The 18,567-nt window shown below is 57.4% G+C and overlaps 1 protein-coding gene across 13 annotated transcripts in view; it reads left to right on the top strand.

Annotated features, from left to right (window-relative positions):
* Nucleotides 1-18,567, top strand: part of DOCK1 (dedicator of cytokinesis 1) — a 493,657-nt gene that overhangs the window by 95,037 nt on the left and 380,053 nt on the right. For all 13 annotated transcript variants that reach the window (XM_051833503.3, XM_008274844.5, XM_089313822.1 and 10 more), the window contains exons 13-19: nucleotides 537-662; nucleotides 3,741-3,865; nucleotides 5,099-5,197; nucleotides 6,374-6,446; nucleotides 12,034-12,137; nucleotides 12,832-13,015; nucleotides 18,368-18,465. In XM_051833503.3, coding sequence (XP_051689463.3) covers nucleotides 537-662; nucleotides 3,741-3,865; nucleotides 5,099-5,197; nucleotides 6,374-6,446; nucleotides 12,034-12,137; nucleotides 12,832-13,015; nucleotides 18,368-18,465 — 809 coding nt within the window. The remainder of the gene's footprint in view (nucleotides 1-536; nucleotides 663-3,740; nucleotides 3,866-5,098; nucleotides 5,198-6,373; nucleotides 6,447-12,033; nucleotides 12,138-12,831; nucleotides 13,016-18,367; nucleotides 18,466-18,567) is intronic.

Genomic DNA, 18,567 nt, shown 5'->3' with positions numbered 1-18,567 from the left:
CTGAGCGGGGCCCAGAGCCGTCCCTTCTGTGTGTGTGACAGTGATGTGGGCCGGCCGCTTGCCTCCCAGCCCCGAGCTGCTGCCCGTCTGGGGCCCACAGTGCGGCTCAGCAGTCGGAGGCTTTCCCTGGCTGTGGGGCTGAGTTCACCTGGTCGGTCCTCCCCTGCTGTCATGCGTCCTGGGTGATGGGAAAATGACAGCTTTTTCTGCCCACCTCCAGGAACGCGCTGCCTTCTGGTTCATGGCAGACACGTGTGTCAGCCCGGCGGAGTCCACGGCCTGGGCAGTGCAGCGGGTACAGCTGCCGTGGGTGTGCCACTGCCTGGGTGCCGGTCACTGCAGCGTGGGCCTGGGCCCCGGCCACTCAGGTGCAGATCATTCCCCTGGGCCCCGCGCTGTTGCCTGGACGGTGGCCTGCGTGGTTTTCTCTCCAGATAACCGAATTGCGAATGATCAGCCGCTCACTCGCTGCAGTTGGTTTTGTGCAGACTTCTCAGACGGCACAGGGACCGTGCTCAGGCGTTTTGTTCTTGCAGGTTTGTGGGTAACACTGAAGTTGCTTCCTGGCGACGTCCATCAGATTCGCAAGGAGTTTCCTCATCTAGTGGACAGGACCACGGCCGTGGCTCGCAAAACGGGGTTCCCGGAGATCATCATGCCTGGTGAGGAAGCCTGAGGCTCTGAGCGGGGGACTGTGTGGCCGGCCCCAAGGATCAGCGGTCGATAGTAACCTGGCTGAGCGTGTGGCTGGTGGTGGGTGAGCCCCAGCATGGTCATGATCACCCCAGCTGCCCGTGGCTGCAGCCAGCCTGGTGGGACATAGCTGGGCTGCCTGGCCCCAGCTGGGATAATCTCCCTGCCCCCTACAACTGCAAGGGTCGTATGAGGGAGGCATAGGTTCCTTGCAACACCTGGGTTGACATCTGATCTAAAGGAGGGAAAAAGTCCAGCAAGTGAGCTGCCCAGATGGAGTGGACCCTGGGGTGAGTGGAGGGGCCAGGCCTGTGACTGAGCACCCGCGCCTGCTCCAGCAGCGTCCGTTACCATGCTGGTGTCGCTCCGGCGGCTCGGCTGTAGGCCTGGAAGCCGACTAGACCTACGGTAGGATCCCGTGATGACACTGACCTCTTAGGTTTGCATCATGCTTTTCAATCTCCAAGTAGCATTCCTGTTATTCATCTGAGGTGTTCATCAAGAGATCTTGGGGAGCGCGTTAATATTTATGGTTTGCAAGTGGCGCGCACGTTAATAATCTCGTTGATCTGCATCAGGACCTCAGATGTCTGCAGATTGTCGCTGTGGACCTCACCGACGGCAGCCTCAGGTCCCACGGCCGATCGGGGGCCCGACCACGCGGTGTGTGGCAGTCCCACTGCTCAGGCCTCCACTCTGCTCTCAGGGCCAGCGGTGGCTCCAGAGCAGCCCGCGGAGTCACGGTCGGGTTGCGTCTGTGCAGCCTGGGACGTGTTCTGCCCAGCTTGTCTTCCAGGACTCTTGTGGGTTATTGGCTTCTTTGAGAAGTCCACACGAGGGACCTCTGAGATTGGGGAGTGTGAGCACTCAGACTGTGGCACACGGAACAGCTTCTGCCTGTCCCTGCGTCCGTCACAGATTAACTTAGACTTATTCCCGGGAGTAGACACATTTGTGGGCTCACCGTGTGCCTTGGGGTTTGAGATGTAGATTTCTAGATACAGTGGAATCATTGATAAGGTGCATTTATTTTGGTGGCCTTAGTTTGTCTCATATGCCAAGGGAAACCCCAAGGCCTCTGGCTACCTGGAGGCATTCCCTTTAGGATAGACTTGAACCATAAGCTGCAATGCTTCCATCATCTCTTGATTGACTTGTGGGGAAACCTGCAGCTGACCACTGCTGAGTCCCAGTGGGGAGCAGTCCTGGGGCGGGGGCGTCTAGCTTGAGTGTCGCCCGCATTCTCTGTTGGCTGAGCCATCCCTGGTCAGGTGGGCACTGGGAAGTCAGTGCAGCTGCTTTTCTGTTACGTCTGCATCTTCAGCCCTCAGACCCTGTGTCCCCTGTCCCCTTGTCGGCGTGGGCCAGTGCTGAGATGAGCTTCTTCTCTGGACAGCAGCAGACTGTGTCGCACCCTCCTGGCTGGCTCCTCTGCTTCTCCTGACTCCCTGGAATCCCTTTGAAGGACTGTGGGAGGGAAGCTGAGAGCTCCTTGAGTTACAGGGTGGCCGGCATCCTGCTCCCCTCCCTCCCAGAACGAGGACCTGGGACCTGCGAGGTGTTGAGTGTGCCTGCCTTGGAGTTGACCTGCTACGAGTGGCCCCGCAGTACCTCTCTCTGGGCGCACTTGGGAGCGAGACGGTTTCTAGTGATGGTTTTTCTGCCTTGGAGGATTTTGAGGCTGTCAGACCCATCTTATTGATGAGGCTGGTCAGCAGGGGTGGCCTGGGAGGTGGCGTCGCGTCTCCAGGGTCGCAAGCTGATGAGTGGCGAGTCTTGGGTGGGCAGCCGTGTCTGCTGCTCCATCCGTCTTCTCGTCTCGGGCAGCCTCAGCGGCTGCAGCCGCACTTCCTTCCCTAGCAGCTAGTGCGGCCGTGGTAGCAACCCTTCGGGGTTATTATAATAATGACTTTTAAATGAAAACTCAATTTAATAGTCGATTGCATTAAAAGTCAGAATAAAGCGGTTGCCAAAAAAAGGAATGAAAAAGAAAAAAGGAGGGCTTCCTTGTCAGGGGTCCTTGTCTGTTAGCTGAGGGGCCACCTGCTGCTCACTGTTCGCGTGCCCAGTGCAGAGCAGAGGTCTGGCGTGGGGGTGGTCAGGCAGACGGCAGAGGAAGCACTGGGCTGTGGCTTTCCCACTGAGTCATGTTGCTAAGAAACCCTGGGAGGTGTCCCCCATCGACCCTTGCTGGGGCTCCTGTCTCGGTGGGGAGAAGTCTCAAGCCCTGTTTTTGTTTTTGTTTTTAAGATTTATTTATTTGAAAGGCAGAGTTACATAGAGAGAGGAGGAGAGGCAGAGAGAGAGAGAGAGAGAGAGAGAGAGAGAGGTAGAGAGGTCTTCCACCTGCTGGTTCACTCCCCAGATGGCCACAGTGGCTGGAGCTGCGCCTATCCAAAGCCAGAGATCTCATTGATTTTACCCTTCGCACCCCCGCCACCCCCTAGGTAAAGGCCCATCTCCCTTGGAAACCCACAGGCCTCTTCTCTGTGGAACCCGGCAGCTGCCCGCAGCAGAGAACAGCACTCACTTGCCTCCTCCCTTGTGCCTGGCCCTAGGCTTGGGGGTCTAACTCGTAATCAGCAGTGGGTTTGACTCCTGGAGTAAGGCACTGTGGCAGAGTGTGGAGCGGGGCGTGCCACGTTGCCAGTTCTACCGGGGGTGTGCCGGTCGGTGTAGCCATTGTTGCTCAGGTGACCGCAGCCAGCAGCGGACAGAGGATGCTGGGGACGGCCTGGGCTCCTGCAGCTCCATCAGCGGCGCTGGAGCCGTCGTGGTCCTCGGCTGCTCCCAGGGGTGAACCGAGCCGCTTATCAGAGGCCTTGGCTGTTTACTTCTCTCCAGCGAGTCTGATGAGGATGAGGATGGTGATGAAGGTTGCGCTGTTCGTGCCTTTCAGTGCCAACACTGTTTAGTAGAGAATTTCTCTGATCCTGGAATGCAGCATTTTTGAGGCTCTGATGGGATGGGTAGCTCCTTACTTTTGCAGAATGCATGGCTGCGCTGTGAGTGCTGGGTTGGTGTCACGGGTGTGATTCCACCCCCAGGTGATGTCCGGAATGATATCTATGTGACGCTAGTCCAGGGAGACTTTGATAAAGGAAGCAAGACGACGGCAAAGAACGTCGAGGTCACAGTGTCTGTGTACGATGAGGACGGGAAGCGACTGGAGGTAAGTGTGGTTAGTCAGGGGGCTCTGTGTTACGGCCCCCGGGTCCCGTGCCTGCCACAGCGCCCGCTGCACTCTGCATGGGCACAGCGCCCGCTGCACTCTGCATGGGCACAGCGCCCGCTGCACTCTGCATGGGCACAGCGCCCGCTGCACTCTGCATGGGCACAGCGCCCGCTGCACTCTGCATGGGCACAGCGCCCGCTGCACTCTGCATGGGCACAGCGCCCGCTGCACTCTGCATGGGCACAGCACCTGCTGCACTCTGCATGGGCTGGCCTTCCAGCTCCGGCTGCCCCTTTCCCACCTCACCTCACGGGGTGTGGTGTGCACTGGGTCCCCACGGCGACTGTCTCCGGCCCCTGCGGCCTCGGCTGCCTTCCAGCCCAACTCTGCTCATGGCAGGGTCTCCCCTGCTGCCCAGACGTCCGGCAGTCACGTGAGCAGTGCAGGCAGCATCCTTGTCACCAGTCCTGAGGTCCTGAGCAATCAGTGTGCTCAGGGTCTCCTTGGGGAGCTATGGAAGTGGAGCCGGAGTCTGGGCCTCTGCCCACCACAGTCTGGGCTCTGCCTGTGTCCCACAGGGTGGTGGTGCAGCTCTCCTGCTTCCGTGGTCACAGCAGCCTGCAGGGTCCACTTAGCGGGGTTGGAGGCTGTGGTGATGACCAGAGCAGGTGTCTCTAGGTGGCACCTCAGGACCTGGGACTGGAGGGTGGGCTCTGCTGGGCCCACATGCTGGACAGCAGTGTCCTGGGCTCATTCCGGAGGTTCTGCTGTGCCCTCTGGGGCCTGCTGGCCTTCCTGTGAGTGGCCCTCCTGGAAGCCCAGGGAGTGCTGTCATACCCAGTGGGCTGGGCCAGTTTGGTGTCCATTGGCCGGTACTCACGGGTGGAGGGAGGGAGGGAGAGAAGAGTGACCACCTTCTGTTTGATCTCCTGCCTTACATTCCGGCTTTACTGAGTGAACCGGCCGACTTCCTGCAGCTCCTCATGTTAAAGGGTTAGGGTGAGGATCAGGGGCCCGGGGACTTCGCGGTCCCGTGTCTCGTGGCTGTTGGGTGCTTCCTGTCTGGGAGCAGGGGTCGGGCAGGCTGCCGGAGCCCATGGCGTTTGTGGTAGGTTTGCTGGTGCTGCTGGAGCTCCCGCCCTCTTCCTCCTGGGGAGGGGACGTGTGGGCTCAGATGGGTGCCCTGTCCAGCTCCGTGAGCGCTTACGTGGACTCTGCTTTCTCTCGAAGCACGTGATCTTCCCCGGGGCCGGCGATGAAGCGATTTCAGAGTACAAGTCCGTGATTTACTACCAAGTGAAGCAGCCACGCTGGTTTGAGACCGTTAAGGTATCATTTTCGTGGTCATCTCCTCATGTGGGATTCGTTATGAGCTGCTCATTTGTGTCCCAAGGAAATCCCCCCCTCCCCCCCGCCCAGCAGCTGCCCTCCCCACGGAGTCGTTCAAGGTCACTGAGCAACCGCTCGGGCATTCCTTGGCCTGTGCTACTCTGACCTCCTTTTGGACGTAAAAATAGGCTGTTCATGGAGACAAATGACAGTGTTTTATAGGCAGCGCTTCCCGCGCTCGTCCTGGGTCTGTTATACGCCAAATAGAGAAGAATGGAGAGGTCAGTGCATGGAGGTTACCGCTGAGCAGATGGGTTCTGTCCAGCGGCCTTGATGCCATGGGTTTTCATAACGCAGTGCACCTGCCACTCTTAAGACAGGAACCTGCGGGAAGCAGGTTGGGGGTGGCCCTGGGATCTGGATGTTGGATGTGGGGATTAGGGAGAATCCTTGCCCACGGGCAGTGTTCTTTCTGCCGCTCTAATGTGAAGACGAGATCACTCTTCTTGCTGCAGCTGTGGGCAGGTCTCACGGCAGCCGCCGAGGGAGGGTAGACACCTCCGTGTTGGGGCTGCAAACAAAAAGAGCGACTTCTAAGAGCAGAATCTCAGCTGCGAGGATTAGGACAGTGAAGGAGGAAGATCCAGCCGTCTCGCAGAGTGGGCTTGGCATTCTTACCTTGTTTGGGTTTTCAAGAGGCATTTTGTGCCAGCGCCGCGGCTCAATAGGCTAATCCTCCGCCTGCGGTGCCGGCACCCCTGGTTCTATTCCCGGTTGGGGCGCCGGATTCTGTCCCGGTTGGGGCGCCGGATTCTGTCCCGGTTGCCCCTCTTCCAGGCCAGCTCTCTGCTGTGGCCAGGGAGTGCAGTGGAGGATGGCCCAAGTGCTTGGGCCCTGCACCTGCATGGGAGACCAGGAGAAGCACCTGGCTCCTGCCTTCGGATCAGCGCGGTGCGCCGGCCGCGGCGGCCATTGGAGGGTGAACCAACGGCAAAGGAAGACCTTTCTCTCTGTCTCTCTCTCTCACTGTCCACTCTGCCTGTCAAAAAAAAAAAAAAGGCATTTTGCCTTCCTTCTGAAGAACACGTAGGGGATGGAGGTCCTGTGGTGGCCCCGTGGCCCCGTTGCACACAGCTGCTCAGGCCAGCGCTGACCTCCCCTTGTTGGTGTCCGCAGGTGGCCATCCCCATCGAGGACGTGAACCGCAGCCACCTCCGCTTCACCTTCCGCCACAGGTCTTCGCAGGACTGTGAGTCACGGCGTGCTCGCTGCTCGGGTGTTTGCAGGGGGAGACCGGGGGAGGCTCATGGCTGCCCTGCTTCTGGGCTGTTCCAGCACTTAGTTCCTGTGGCACAGCCAGGGCTCGATGCGGGCAGGGTTTCTGCCTCCACCTGTTCCCGGGTGTTCTCTCCTCTCCTGCTTTCAGCAGGTCTCGGAAGTCTTAGTCTTACCTACCACTCCATGCTCTGACTTCCTCGCTCCCGTCTGTGACACTGGTCGGTTCTGTGCTCTCACTTCCTCGCTTCCGTCTGTGACACTGGTCGGTCCTGACACGTGAGCATTTGGCCTAGTGGTGACGCTGCCTCACCCCACAGCTGAGGGCCTGTGTTCGATTCCCGAGTCCACGCCCGACTCCAGCTTCCTGCTAATGTGCGCTCTAGGAGACAGCAGTGGTGGCTCAAGTACTGGGGTCCCTGCCCCCGACCTGGGAGACGTGGGTTAAGCTCCCAGTTCCTGGCTTCTGCCTCCAGCCCAGAAGAGTGGCTGTGAGCTCTTTGTCTTTCCAGCTGTCTCTCTCTGCCATTCAGTTACCATCATCGTCATCATCACCATCATCGTCATCCTAGAAAATCACTGAGCCCCGGCAGAGTACGAAAGCCGATTCTTACGTTCTTTGTCTTGAACTGAGAGCCTCGAGGTGTTTCTGTCTTGGTGGCTCCTGGTGTCTGGGACTGGCGAGGCTTTCCTCATCGATGTTGGTGCAGTGTTGGCTATGATGCCAGCATTCAGGAGGAAATCTCGTATTTGAATCGCTCAGTTTTAAAAACAAGTCACTGTTGATGGCTGCGTCTGTCTCGTCCTGTTTGCGGAACTGATTGCCTGCTGAGAGGCAGCCCTGTGCTGGACGTCGTCCCGGGAGGAAGACCCGGCCCCTGCCCTTCGTGGTCAGTTCCACTCGGCAGCAAGGGCTGACTGTGGTCGTGGGCGCTGCAGGTGCCAGTGGAAGTGGGTGGCCTGTCACTGAGGACCCTGTGGGGCCACACAGTGGGGGCCACGGTCCCTGGCTCCATCTGCTCCTGCACATGCCCAACACCTGACCCTCTTCCCACATCTTGACCTCAGGATGAGGTCAGGGGCGTGGGGACCGCGAGCCACCTGCACCTGCAGGGCCTGGTGTCAGGGCTCTGCAGACGCCCCTGTTGCTGTGCCAGCACTTCTGTATGCCTTGCTATATTATGGTATGGCCTGCCCGGGCCCTCCAAGTGGTTTCCACGTGGTGTGTGGCGTAGAGGGGGGACTGAACACAGGGACCAAGGCTGGTGCAGGAGTGTGGAGCCTGCTGTGCAGGACCCCCGAGAGGCCGGGCCCTGCCATCACTTAGGGGAGAGCCAGGGAGGCGCGGTGCACGAGGCCTGCCGGGCTGGTGTGCCAAGACTGTGGACGTCAGCCTGGCAGGTGGTGGAGGCACTGGCTCTGAAGCAGTGTGGGGTTGGGGTGCAGTGTGGGGCCAGGGGCAGGGTTGGGAGCCTCTGGAGTGTCATCATAGGCCCCGGGAGTCCTCACAGTCCAGGCAGGTCGGGGCCCCAGGGTCACACGGGGTAGGAGAGGTGTGGACGCCAAGGCTGGCCAGCTCGGAAGGCAGTGCTCCAACGTCGAATGCTTGTCTTAGAGCCAAATGCAGGTCTGGGTCTCTGACTGGGGGCGGGGGGTGCTCCTGCTGGCTGGAGCTGCAGGGTAAGATAACTCATCGTCAGTGCTGGCCCATGTTCGTGGTTCCTACTTTGTGCCTGCTACCCAGGGGTAGCATCTGTCCTCCCAGGAACTCCCTAGCTTGCAACATTGTGGACATCACTCCCCTTCTTCCCAGTCGTGCAGTCAGCAGAAGAGCTTTGGTTGGTACCCAGGCCGGTGGCCTTCTCGTGGACTCCAGGGCCCTGGGGTGGGTGGCCGGGCCACTCCTATCACCTGGGCTATGTGTAGCACCTGCTGCATACACAGTGGCTGGAGGGTCTCCTGTCGAGCAGGGGTATGAGGTCAGAAGTCATGATACAAGACCCACTTCTGGAATGGCTGTTGGCGTGGGTCGCGTGCCGGGCGGAGCTGTGGTGTAAGCAGAGAGCCAGGGGCTCTGGGCACAGGTGTGTTCTCAGGACGGCTGCTGGGTTTGGCACCTGCGCAAGGGCAATAGCAGGGGCCGGGCATCAGCCAGCACACGCGCGGCCCAAGTGGCTGCAGGGTCCTCTGAGGAGCGGGAGGCTGAGCCAGAGGATGGGCTGGGCCTGCTGCCCACGAGGACACAGGAGGGCGGGTCTCCCAGGGCCCGGGAGGAAGCAGGCGAGGAGAGGCTGCCGGCGTCCACAGCGGGCGCATCTCAGCATCACACTCCCCGTGTACAGCCTCATTCCCCTAATTAATAAATTACACTAGGGCAAGAGGGGTATCTTCTCAGCATTTGAATGTTCACAATCCTTGTTTTTCTTGTCAGTTTCAAGTACTCATTACAGACAAGATGCTATCACTCCGCACACCAAGACACATTTGCATAATTAATGAAGTCTCCACGGCCACAGCTTGTGGGTTTTGGAAACATGTTGAGCATCGCAAGTGCAGTGCTGACGGAATCCCAGCTGCCTGCTGCTGGCAGTGACGGCGCTGGGGCCTCTCAGCCGGTCCTGGGTGCAGAGCCCGGGCGTCACAGACAGGGAGAGAGGGCTGAGGCCACCTCGCACCCCTGCTAGCGGACACAAACAAGCTGTGTCTGCCACGGGCTAAGGGACACGTGCACAGCGACTGCTTCTGGGGTGACGTGACAAGGGGACACCTCTCTGGCAACCTGGTGGCAAGTCCACACTTACGGGATAATGTTTTCCATGAGTTCAGGCAGATGTAGGGTTTCCAGGTCCAGCCTGGAATGTGTAGGCTCGGCTGGGTGAGGCTCTGTCCACTCTCAGGAACGTGTGGCCACCTCCTCTGGTTTCTAAGGTTCTGGAAATCGGTTGTCAGAGAAAACCTGTCCACCTTGTAATGCCTGCTAGTGAGTCTGTGGCAAAGCGCAGTCTCGGGCTTGGACGTGAGGATGCCGGTTATCACCAGCGGGTGTGCTGCTTTCATGGCACTTGACGTAGGGTGCCGTCTGTGGACAGTCGTGGCCGCCTGTCCTTCTCGTGGCATCGTGTCTTTATCTGGTGTCAGTGCAAACTGTGGAGGGACTGTTCTTTGCTGTTTCCCGTGCTCTGATAGCTTTGTACCGAGGTGTTTTAGATTTCTAGGACACAGATACCTCACTTGCATTCCTGCCTTTATTTGTCCTTGGTTGCTCATTCATTCACCCTGATTGACCGCATTGTCGAGCTCCTGCCGTGGGCGAGGTACTGCTGGCCGTGAGCAGTGGCGGCATTGACCGACTGGGCTGTGGTTTCAGGCTGGTGGGGCTGGGGGAGCGGTCGGGTGTGCATTTTGTGCCCTGACTCACGGAGGATGTTGTGTGGTGCTTCTCTCCCTGACGTGCGTCCTTCATCTCTAAAAGGAGGATTTTCAGTCTGGAGTTCCAGAGCTGTTTTCTGGCGCTGGAGCAGGTTGCCCCCTGAGGAGCTCATGGTGCATCTGGGTCCTCAGCCCACCCGGCTCCGCTGCCTGCCTGGGACCCTCACCTGTCCCCCTCGCGTGTCCCCATGGGAGCCAGGCCCTTTGGGGCAGGGCTCTGCGTTTGGCCAGCTCTCTTCTGAGAACTCTTTCCTGCCCATCTGGGTGCATGGCCCGCGTTCCCTCCATCGCCCCTTGCGAACCACCCAGTTTTGCTTCTTTATTGCCTGTTAGGATTTGTTTGGCCATCCCCCCCGCCTCCCCAACTAGCACAGATACTTACTGAGCCTGTTGTATGCCAGGCACTCTTTCATGCACTGGGAGATGGCAGCCAAACAACAGCCAAGCGCCTTTACATCCCAGGGTCAATAAATACCAACAAGTGTGTGTGTGTGTGTGTGTGTGTGTGTGTGTGTGTGTGTCACATACACAATCTGGCAATCACTGGTGTGTGTGTCTGTCTCACACATGCAATCTGGCAATCACTGGTGTGTGTGTGTGTGTGTGTGTATCATACACACAATCTGGCTGTCACCTGTGTGTGTGTGTGTGTGCCTCTCACAAGCATTGTCTGGCCATCACCAGGGTGCTGAGTGAAGGGACATCGTGTGTCAGACAGCGTGCGGTCACTCTGTGGAGGGGGTGACATTTCAGCAGACCTGGGACGGAGGGAGGCACGAGCCCTGTGTGCAGCTGTCTGCTCTTCCTTGCTCCAGGGAACAGTTTCACACTCCGCCCTTCAGTCCTGTAGTGTTTCTGAGTAGATGTTGGCGATAGGGAGCTACTTGATTCTTCTGTGTCGATAAGCAGGGATCCCTCTTGGTGTGATGTGCCCCTCCCTGCCCCTGGTATTAGCCAGGACCTCGTGTACCAGACCCTGCTCATTTCTGTGGCCCGTGGGTGCCTGTGTTGAAACTGCTGTTGGGGCTGGTGCTGCGGCTCACTAGGCTAATCCTCCACCTTGCGGCGCCGGCACACCGGGTTCTAGTCCCGGTTGGGGTGCCGGATTCTGTCCCGGTTACCCCTCTTCCAGGCCAGCTCTCTGCTGTGGCCCAGGAAGGCAGTGGAGGATGGCCCAAGTGCTTGGGCCCTGCACCCACATGGGAGACCAGGAGAAGTACCTGGCTCCTGCCATCGGATCAGCGCGGTACGCCGGCTGCAGTGCGCTGGCCGCGGCGGCCATTGGAGGGTGAACCAACGGCAAAGGAAGACCTTTCTCTCTGTCTCTCTCTCAATGTCCACTCTGCCTGTCAAAAAAAAAGAAAAAAAAAAAAAGAAAAAAAAAAGAAAACAAAAGAAAAAGAAAAAAAAGAAAGAAACTGCTGTCGGGACAGGTGCAGTGGGGAATTAGGCTAAGCCTCCACCTGCGTCACTGGCATGCCATTTGGACGCTGGTTTGAGTCCCACCTGCTCCACTTCCAATCCAGCTCCTGGCTAATGGCCTGGGAAAGCAGTAGCAGATGGCCCATGTGCTTGAGCCCCTGCACCCACGTGGGAGACCCAGAGGAAGCTCCTGGCTCCTGGCTTCAGATCAGCCCAGCCCCGGCCATTGCAGCCATTTGGGGAGTGAACAAGTGGATGGCAGATCTTTTTCTCCGTCTCTCCCTCTCTCTCTAACTCTGCCTCTCAAATATATAAATAAAATCTTACAAAAAAGAAGAAAGGGCACTGCTGCCGCCGTCCTCTCCGTTGCTCTCGTGTCCGTTACGGCCGTCTGCTGCCCGTTCCTCTGCCACGCCGTCCTGCTCTTCTCGACTTTCGTGTTTCTTCCTGAAGTCAGTTTTCAAATTCCGTGAAAATGCGTTTCCATGGAATTCCTGTTGGGATTGCTCTGAGTCCACGGGTTTATTGGGGGCACCCGGTCCCTTTGTGGGAGGGGTCTGTGTGCTGATGAGCATTGCCCATGGGTTTCCATGGTTTCAACATCTGTCGATGCCGTTTTGTCGTTGTTTTTGTCGAGGTGGACTTTGGAGCGTGTCGCGTGCCGTTTGGTCGCGATCGTCGTTGAAGGTGATCACTGGTTTTTGTTGCAGCCAAGGATAAATCCGAGAAGATCTTCGCCCTGGCGTTTGTGAAACTCATGCGGTATGACGGAACCACGCTGAGAGACGGGGAGCACGACCTCATCGTCTACAAGGTGCGCGGCTCCGCTGCAGGGCCATCGCCACCTCTCAGTGTCGCCACCCTCCTGGGCCTTCCCTGAGCTCTGCTGTCCTGTCACTGTGAGGTGCAGCTGGCTACAGTGTGAATACACATTGCTGGTGACCAGCCCTTTGGCTGTTCCTAATGAGAAAAGAGGATATCCATCCACGCATTAGATAGCCTGTGAAAATGTCGTAGACATGAATTACCTACAGAAATAAGGGGAATTATTGAAACACTTAATGGAGCACAATATAAGAAGTGGCTATAGGGTCTGGCACTGTGACTCCGTGGCTTAAGCTGCTGTTTGCAGCGTCGGCATCCCATAATAGAGTTCTGGTTTGTGTCTTGGCTGCTCTTCTGCCTACCCAGCTCCCTGCTAATGCATCCGGGAGGGCAGCAGATGATGGCCCAAGTACTTGGGCCCCTGCCGTTTAAGTAGGACACCCAGGTGGAGTGCAGGTTCCTGACTTTGACCTGACCCAACCCTGGCTGTTGCAGCCATTTGAGGAGTCAACCAGTGAATGGAAGATCCTTCTCTCTCTCTGTCTCTCCATGTGTCTCTGTTCCTCTGCTTTTTAAATCAGTCAATCAATCAATCAATCAGTAAAACGGTGGTTAAAATGATGCAGCGTGTGGAATCGTATCTTTGCGACTGGGTCTGACACATCACCGGTCTAAACCCACAGGCCGAGGCCAAGAAACTGGAAGATGCTGCAACCTACTTGAGTCTGCCCTCCACGAAAGCAGAGTTGGAAGAGAAGGGCCACGCGGTCACGGGCAAGAGCCTGCAGAGCCTCGGCAGCTGCACCATCAGCAAGGACTCCTTCCAGATCTCCACCCTGGTGTGCTCAACCAAGCTGACGCAGAACGGTGAGTTTGGGAGTCAGAGCACACTCACCCCAGCGTTCCTGTCCGTCAGCCTTGTCCTGTCTGTGCTCTGGGCAGGTTGAGGCACCTGTGCAGGTGCCTGAAGGACACCCGTTCCTCATTTGTGGCGTCTCTCTGGAGTGACCTGTGGGGGTGTCCATCGGTGGACTAGTGAGAGGGGTGGCTCCCATCATAAACTGAGCTTCCCACCTGTGGTTTGGCCTAAGGTCTAACCTTACAGGAGAATAAGGCCATGGGGTTATACTCCTTAAAATACTTTTTGGCCAAAGGAGGGTAGTGTGGCTGAAGGGAAAATGCAGGAGATTTTTTTTTTTTAAGATTTCTTTTTTTACTTGAAAGAGTTACACAGAGAGAAGAGAAGTAGAGAGAGAGAGAGAGAGAGAGTCTTCTGTCTGCTGGTTCACCCCCGAATTGGCCGCAAGGCCTGAGCTCCACTGATCCGCAGTCAGGAGCCAGGAGCTTCCTGCAGATCTCCCATGTGGCTGCAGGGGCCCAAGGACTTGGCCATCTTCTACTGCTTTTCCAGGCCATAGCAGAGAGCTGGATGGGAAGTGGAGCAGACGGGACCTGAACCGGCACCCATGTGGGATGCCGGCGCTGCAGCTAGCAGTTTTACCTGCTGTGCTACAGCGCATGAGTTTTGGAGTCGGATCTGAGACCTGGGCTTGAACCCTAGCCCTGTGATAACCCTGGGAGTGAACTTGACCGCCTTCATTTCTGAACCCTGTTTTCCTTGACTGCAGACAGGGGCCCAGCGTCCGCCTCCCTGGGCTTTGTGAGGGCTTCAGGGAGGGCAGGGTGCCAGGGGCCCGCCTCTCCATGTCCTCCCTCTCTCAGCTGCTGTTGAGATAATTCCCAGTTATCTCCCCTTTGGAAAGTTGGTTGAATAATATTTTTCTAGCCTCCCTCGTGGTGTGAGATAAGCACCCCTTGCAGATTTCTTCACATCATGGCCGGGACTTAACACAGCAGAGCCGGCTCCAGCAGCCGCCTAGCGCCCCAGGCTGCCGCTGGCCCGCCTGCCCTCCACCCCCACCTGCTGCCTCCCGGCGACGGCGCTGTCCGGCCAGGAGACTTTCTTCCCCAGCTGTGTCTGGAGGTGGTGGGGGCGCCTGTACACAGTCCTGCATTTAACACTTGCATCTCCCAAACCCCACTGGATCACAGCTGTGCAGAGCGACATTGCGCTGTTTTTAAATTGAGCTTCAACACCCAGCTTTTGTCTTCCTCACTGCCCGATATGAATTTTGATTATCAGTGCGTGTTGCCATCAAGAGTTATGTGTCTGGAGATTGTCCAGAAACCATGGCAGCAGTTTTGGGTTTGCCCGAGGGACAATCATTGGTTCGGCTTTAACAGGTTGAATACAGGGCAGGAGGAAATTCATCATTCGTGGTGGGTGTGTAGGTGCCCTGGGCTGGGCGGTCCTGAAGCGTTTCCCTCTGTTCCACATCGGACGAGGCAGGCTTTCCTGCGAGAGTGAGACGCTGCTTGCTGGGCGGTTGTCAATCACGCAGACCTTTACTGCTGTCACATCCATCTGGATACAGACGCTCTAAGGCCGCCTGGCCACACATGGTTACAACAGCCTTAAGGCCACCTGGGTCCAGATGCGAAAGGCCACTCAGACACTTTCCCTGCTGTTGCCTGATGATTCTGTGTTGCCTGGGGCATGCATGACGGGTGCTGGCTGGTGGGTGTGTCTCTGTCTCCATGAGCAAAAGCAAAGCCTTACCAGGGGATTGCGTCTGTGGCTGTATGGGGACGGAGAGTAGCGGGTGCTTGGGGAGTTTGCGAGTTTAGTGCTCAGGGAACGTAGGGCCAGCAGGTGGGCTCTGGTTTGGGACCGGTTTCTGGAAAGGACGCCCAGCATGGCAGAGGTCACCCTCTGCATGTGGCCCAGGAGTTCCAGCCACCTGGCAGTGCTCAGCACTGGGGCCTTGTTAACCCAGGGCGAGGTAACCTGTTCAGTGGTCACCTCCCCGGCTCTGGGCACTGGGTGCTGGGTGTACAGGAGCTGCTGCCTGCTGTGTTTCACTCTGTAGGAAGCCCACCGTCTGGTGCACGGGGTGTGTTCTGAAAGCATGTCTGGGAACTGTTCTCTGGAACTTGGACAGATTTTCCCCTCCAGTGTTTGGAGTAGCACAGAATCCTACTTAACCCACCTATCCCTGGAGAAGAGGACTCGGGGGTTGAAGTCAAACCCTCTCTTCACCTTGCAGTGCTTGGAGTCTCACGGGCAGCCGGGTAATCCCCTCCCTGGGACTGAGCCTCGCTGTTGCTGGGCAACGGGCACAGCCGCTGTGATGCTGCCAGCGAGGAGGGGGTGGGGCTTTGGCTTTCTCAGCAGCCGTGAGGCCTCTCTGCGGGCTGGCGGCCTGTCAGGTGGCTACCGATGGAGACGCCCCAGCTGCCCCCTGAATGTTGCGTCTCAGACTCTCATCAGAGGGACGCCATCATTTGTTGCCATGAGGTCCCCTTACTTAGGCAAAAGCAGCGGCTGAATTATTCATCGAGGTTTGCATTACACTTCTGTGTCGTCAGCATTCTGCTGGATGCTATGGGGGCTACGGAGAGAGGTCCAAGCCAGCGTCCTCTTCCCAGGGGACTTGACGTGCGATCAGAGGGAAAGGAGGCACCAAGCGAAAGATGGTTAAGCCATGGGCCAGTGGCGGTGCTTCCCTGGGGGTGAGGGCAGGGGAGGGAGGACAGCTTCTGTCTGGGGAGCCTCGAGACTGGGCCGGCTGTGTGCTGCCCCTCCTCCTGGGTGGCCCTATCCTGATGTGCCCAGACATACCTCTCTCAGGGTGACAGTTACAGAGGTCACATCCAGGGGCTGCCAGTTTGGACCTGGTGGCATCGATTATTAATGAGGCACCGGTTCTTCTGAGATGGGTGTCTCCCCAGCCCTGGGACCAGGAGCGGAGCCTTCGCCATCTCTTTGCTTCCAGTTAGAGTGAAGACCTCTGGCCTCCACGGGGACTGGGGAGAGCCCCCATTCCCAGGTCGTCCTTGCAGTGTCTGCTGCTCTTAGTGCTTCGTGCTGCGCACTCCTGTCTGTCACAGCGTTTAGTCCTTGTCGCAACCCTGTGCTGTGGGCAGCACTGTACCCATTGTGCAGAGAAGAATACTGAGTGAAGCCACTCGTCCGAAGTCTGGAGTGAGCCGGCTGGCTTGGAAGCTTTACTCACTCTTAACATCCCACACTTCTGTGCGCTGTTCCCTTTTGTTAAAACTCCTCTTGCTAGCGATACTTGGGGGTGAGGTCAGATAAATGGAAACGCATGCTTTGTTGTTCATTACATGTATGCTTTGTGTCCTCGTGTGTTTGATCTTGTAATAGGTGTGCACCAAACTTCTCCCCATAGCAAAGTCATATTTTCTTTTTTTTTTTTTTACTTTTTTTTTTTTTTTGACAGGCAGAGTGGACAGTGAGAGAGAGAGACAGAGAGAAAGGTCTTCCTTTGCCGTTGGTTCACCCTCCAATGGCTGCCGCGGCCGGCGCGCTGCGGCCGGCGCACCGCGCTGATCCGATGGCAGGAGCCAGGAGCCAGGTGCTTTTCCTGGTCTCCCATGGGGTGCAGGGCCCAAGCACCTGGGCCATCCTCCACTGCACTCCCGGGCCACAGCAGAGAGCTGGCCTGGAAGAGGGGCAACCGGGACAGAATCCGGCGCCCCGACCAGGACTAGAACCCGGTGTGCCGGTGCCGCAAGGCGGAGGATTAGCCTAGTGAGCCACGGCGCCGGCCGCAAAGTCATATTTTCAGTATTAGCGAGGGTTTTATCTCTCCACATATGTGAAGAGAGAGAGAGAGGACATGAATGCTGCCCTTTGCCCTGCGTCACATCCAGGGGCTGCCAGTTTGGACCTGGTGGCATCGGTTATTAATGCAGCTCCAGGACTGAGGCGCGCGGGCCAGCAGAGGCGGGGCCTGGGCCAGGACGAACCTGAGAGCTGGGACTTGGGCCAGGGTTTTCACGTGGGTGGCAGGGACCCAATTCCGTGAGTCATCATCTCTCTCTGGTTTTTTTTTTTTTTTTTTTTCCTCCAAGATTTATTTATTTATTTGAAAGTCAGAGTTACACACAGAGAAAAGGAGTGGTAGAGAGAGAAGTCTTCCATCCGCTGGTTCACTCCCCAATAGGCTGCGATGGCTGGAGCTTCTTCCAGGTCTCCCACGTGGGTGCAGGGGCCCAAGGACTTGGGCATCTTCTACTGATTTCCCAGGCCACAGCAGAGAGCTGGATGGAAAGTGAAGTAGCCGGGACTTGAACAGGTGCCCATAGGGGACGCCGGCACCGCAGGCTGAGGCTTTACCTGCTACGCCACAGCACCGGCCCCAAGCCATCATCTCTTACCTCCCAGGATCTGCATTAGCAGGAAGGGGAAATCGGGAGCAGAGCCAGAGTCGAAGCCAGGCACTCCGATATGGGATGTGAGCATCCTAACCACCAGGCCAGTCTGCACTCCCCTCCCATTTCTGGGGTTGCAGTTTCCACAGCTGCTCCAGATGCTTACTGCCACTTCCATGTTTTTCGAGGACTGGGATATTCGTGTAACTTCATGGGACAACGTGCAGCTGCTTGTCCTTTCCTGGAGAGGTCTTGGCTTTGTCTGCTGCCCTAAAGAACATCCCAGTGCCCTAAACCAAGTGATTTCTGGACACTGCCTTCCGCAAACAGCCTTTAAACTGATTGTGTTTGGTCCTTAATTTTCCTGTTGGAAAAAGCAGCAGACGAAGGTACGGAAGAACAGCAGTGAGCCACGGAAGCCCAGACCTGGGCAGGAGGAAGCCCGGGCAGGGGTGGGCTCAGCTGTCCAGGCGTCCTGTGGCTGCAGAAGTGTCCCCTGGGAGGAGTGTTCCCTGCAGGACTGACTTCCTGAGGGGTCAGTTTATGTTAGTTAGTTTGTAATATTTTACGTAAAACATAATGAAGTGTTGCTCCTGAGCTGGCAGAGCCCCCGGGGTAGAAAGGGGGCGGGCATGCCTGTGAGGGTGAGCTCGGCTCCGGGCCCGGCCGTGCTCTGCACCTGCCTGCATGAAGGTGAACTCGTCCTTTCTTAGCGGTTCCCGAATGCCTTCTTGAAGCCTCTCCCTGGCAATTGTTTCATGGGAAAGCCGTTGAAATGGATGAATTCAGCTGCACCAGGTGTTAATTCTGTTGCTACAAAGTAATGACATGTTTCGCAGGTGAAGCTTTCAAGATAAGGTTGATTTTTGTGGTCAAGGGCTTTTAGCGAGAACCTCACGCGATGCCGATGCCGATGCCGATGCCGGAGCAGAGGAGCCCGGGAGCTGGCAGCCGGCGCTGACTTCTCTTCTCTGCTTCCAGTGGACCTCCTGGGGCTTCTGAAGTGGCGTTCGAACACCAGCCTGCTGCAGCAGAACCTGAGGCAGCTGATGAAAGTCGACGGTGGTGAAGTGGTCAAGGTAGCCCGGGGCCCAGAGGGACGTCGTGCCTTGAACTTTATTTTCTTTGCATGTATTAACAGGTGCAGGCTCCAAAACTCAGAGGTCCGTAGGACCCTGGCT

The sequence above is a fragment of the Oryctolagus cuniculus genome, chromosome 15 (assembly GCF_051225735.1).
Source record: "Oryctolagus cuniculus isolate XC-2025 breed Fujian yellow rabbit chromosome 15, ASM5122573v1, whole genome shotgun sequence".
NCBI classification, from domain to species: Eukaryota; Metazoa; Chordata; class Mammalia; order Lagomorpha; family Leporidae; genus Oryctolagus; species Oryctolagus cuniculus.
Note: the sequence above shows the minus strand (reverse complement) of the source record. Positions and strands in the feature narration are given on the sequence as shown.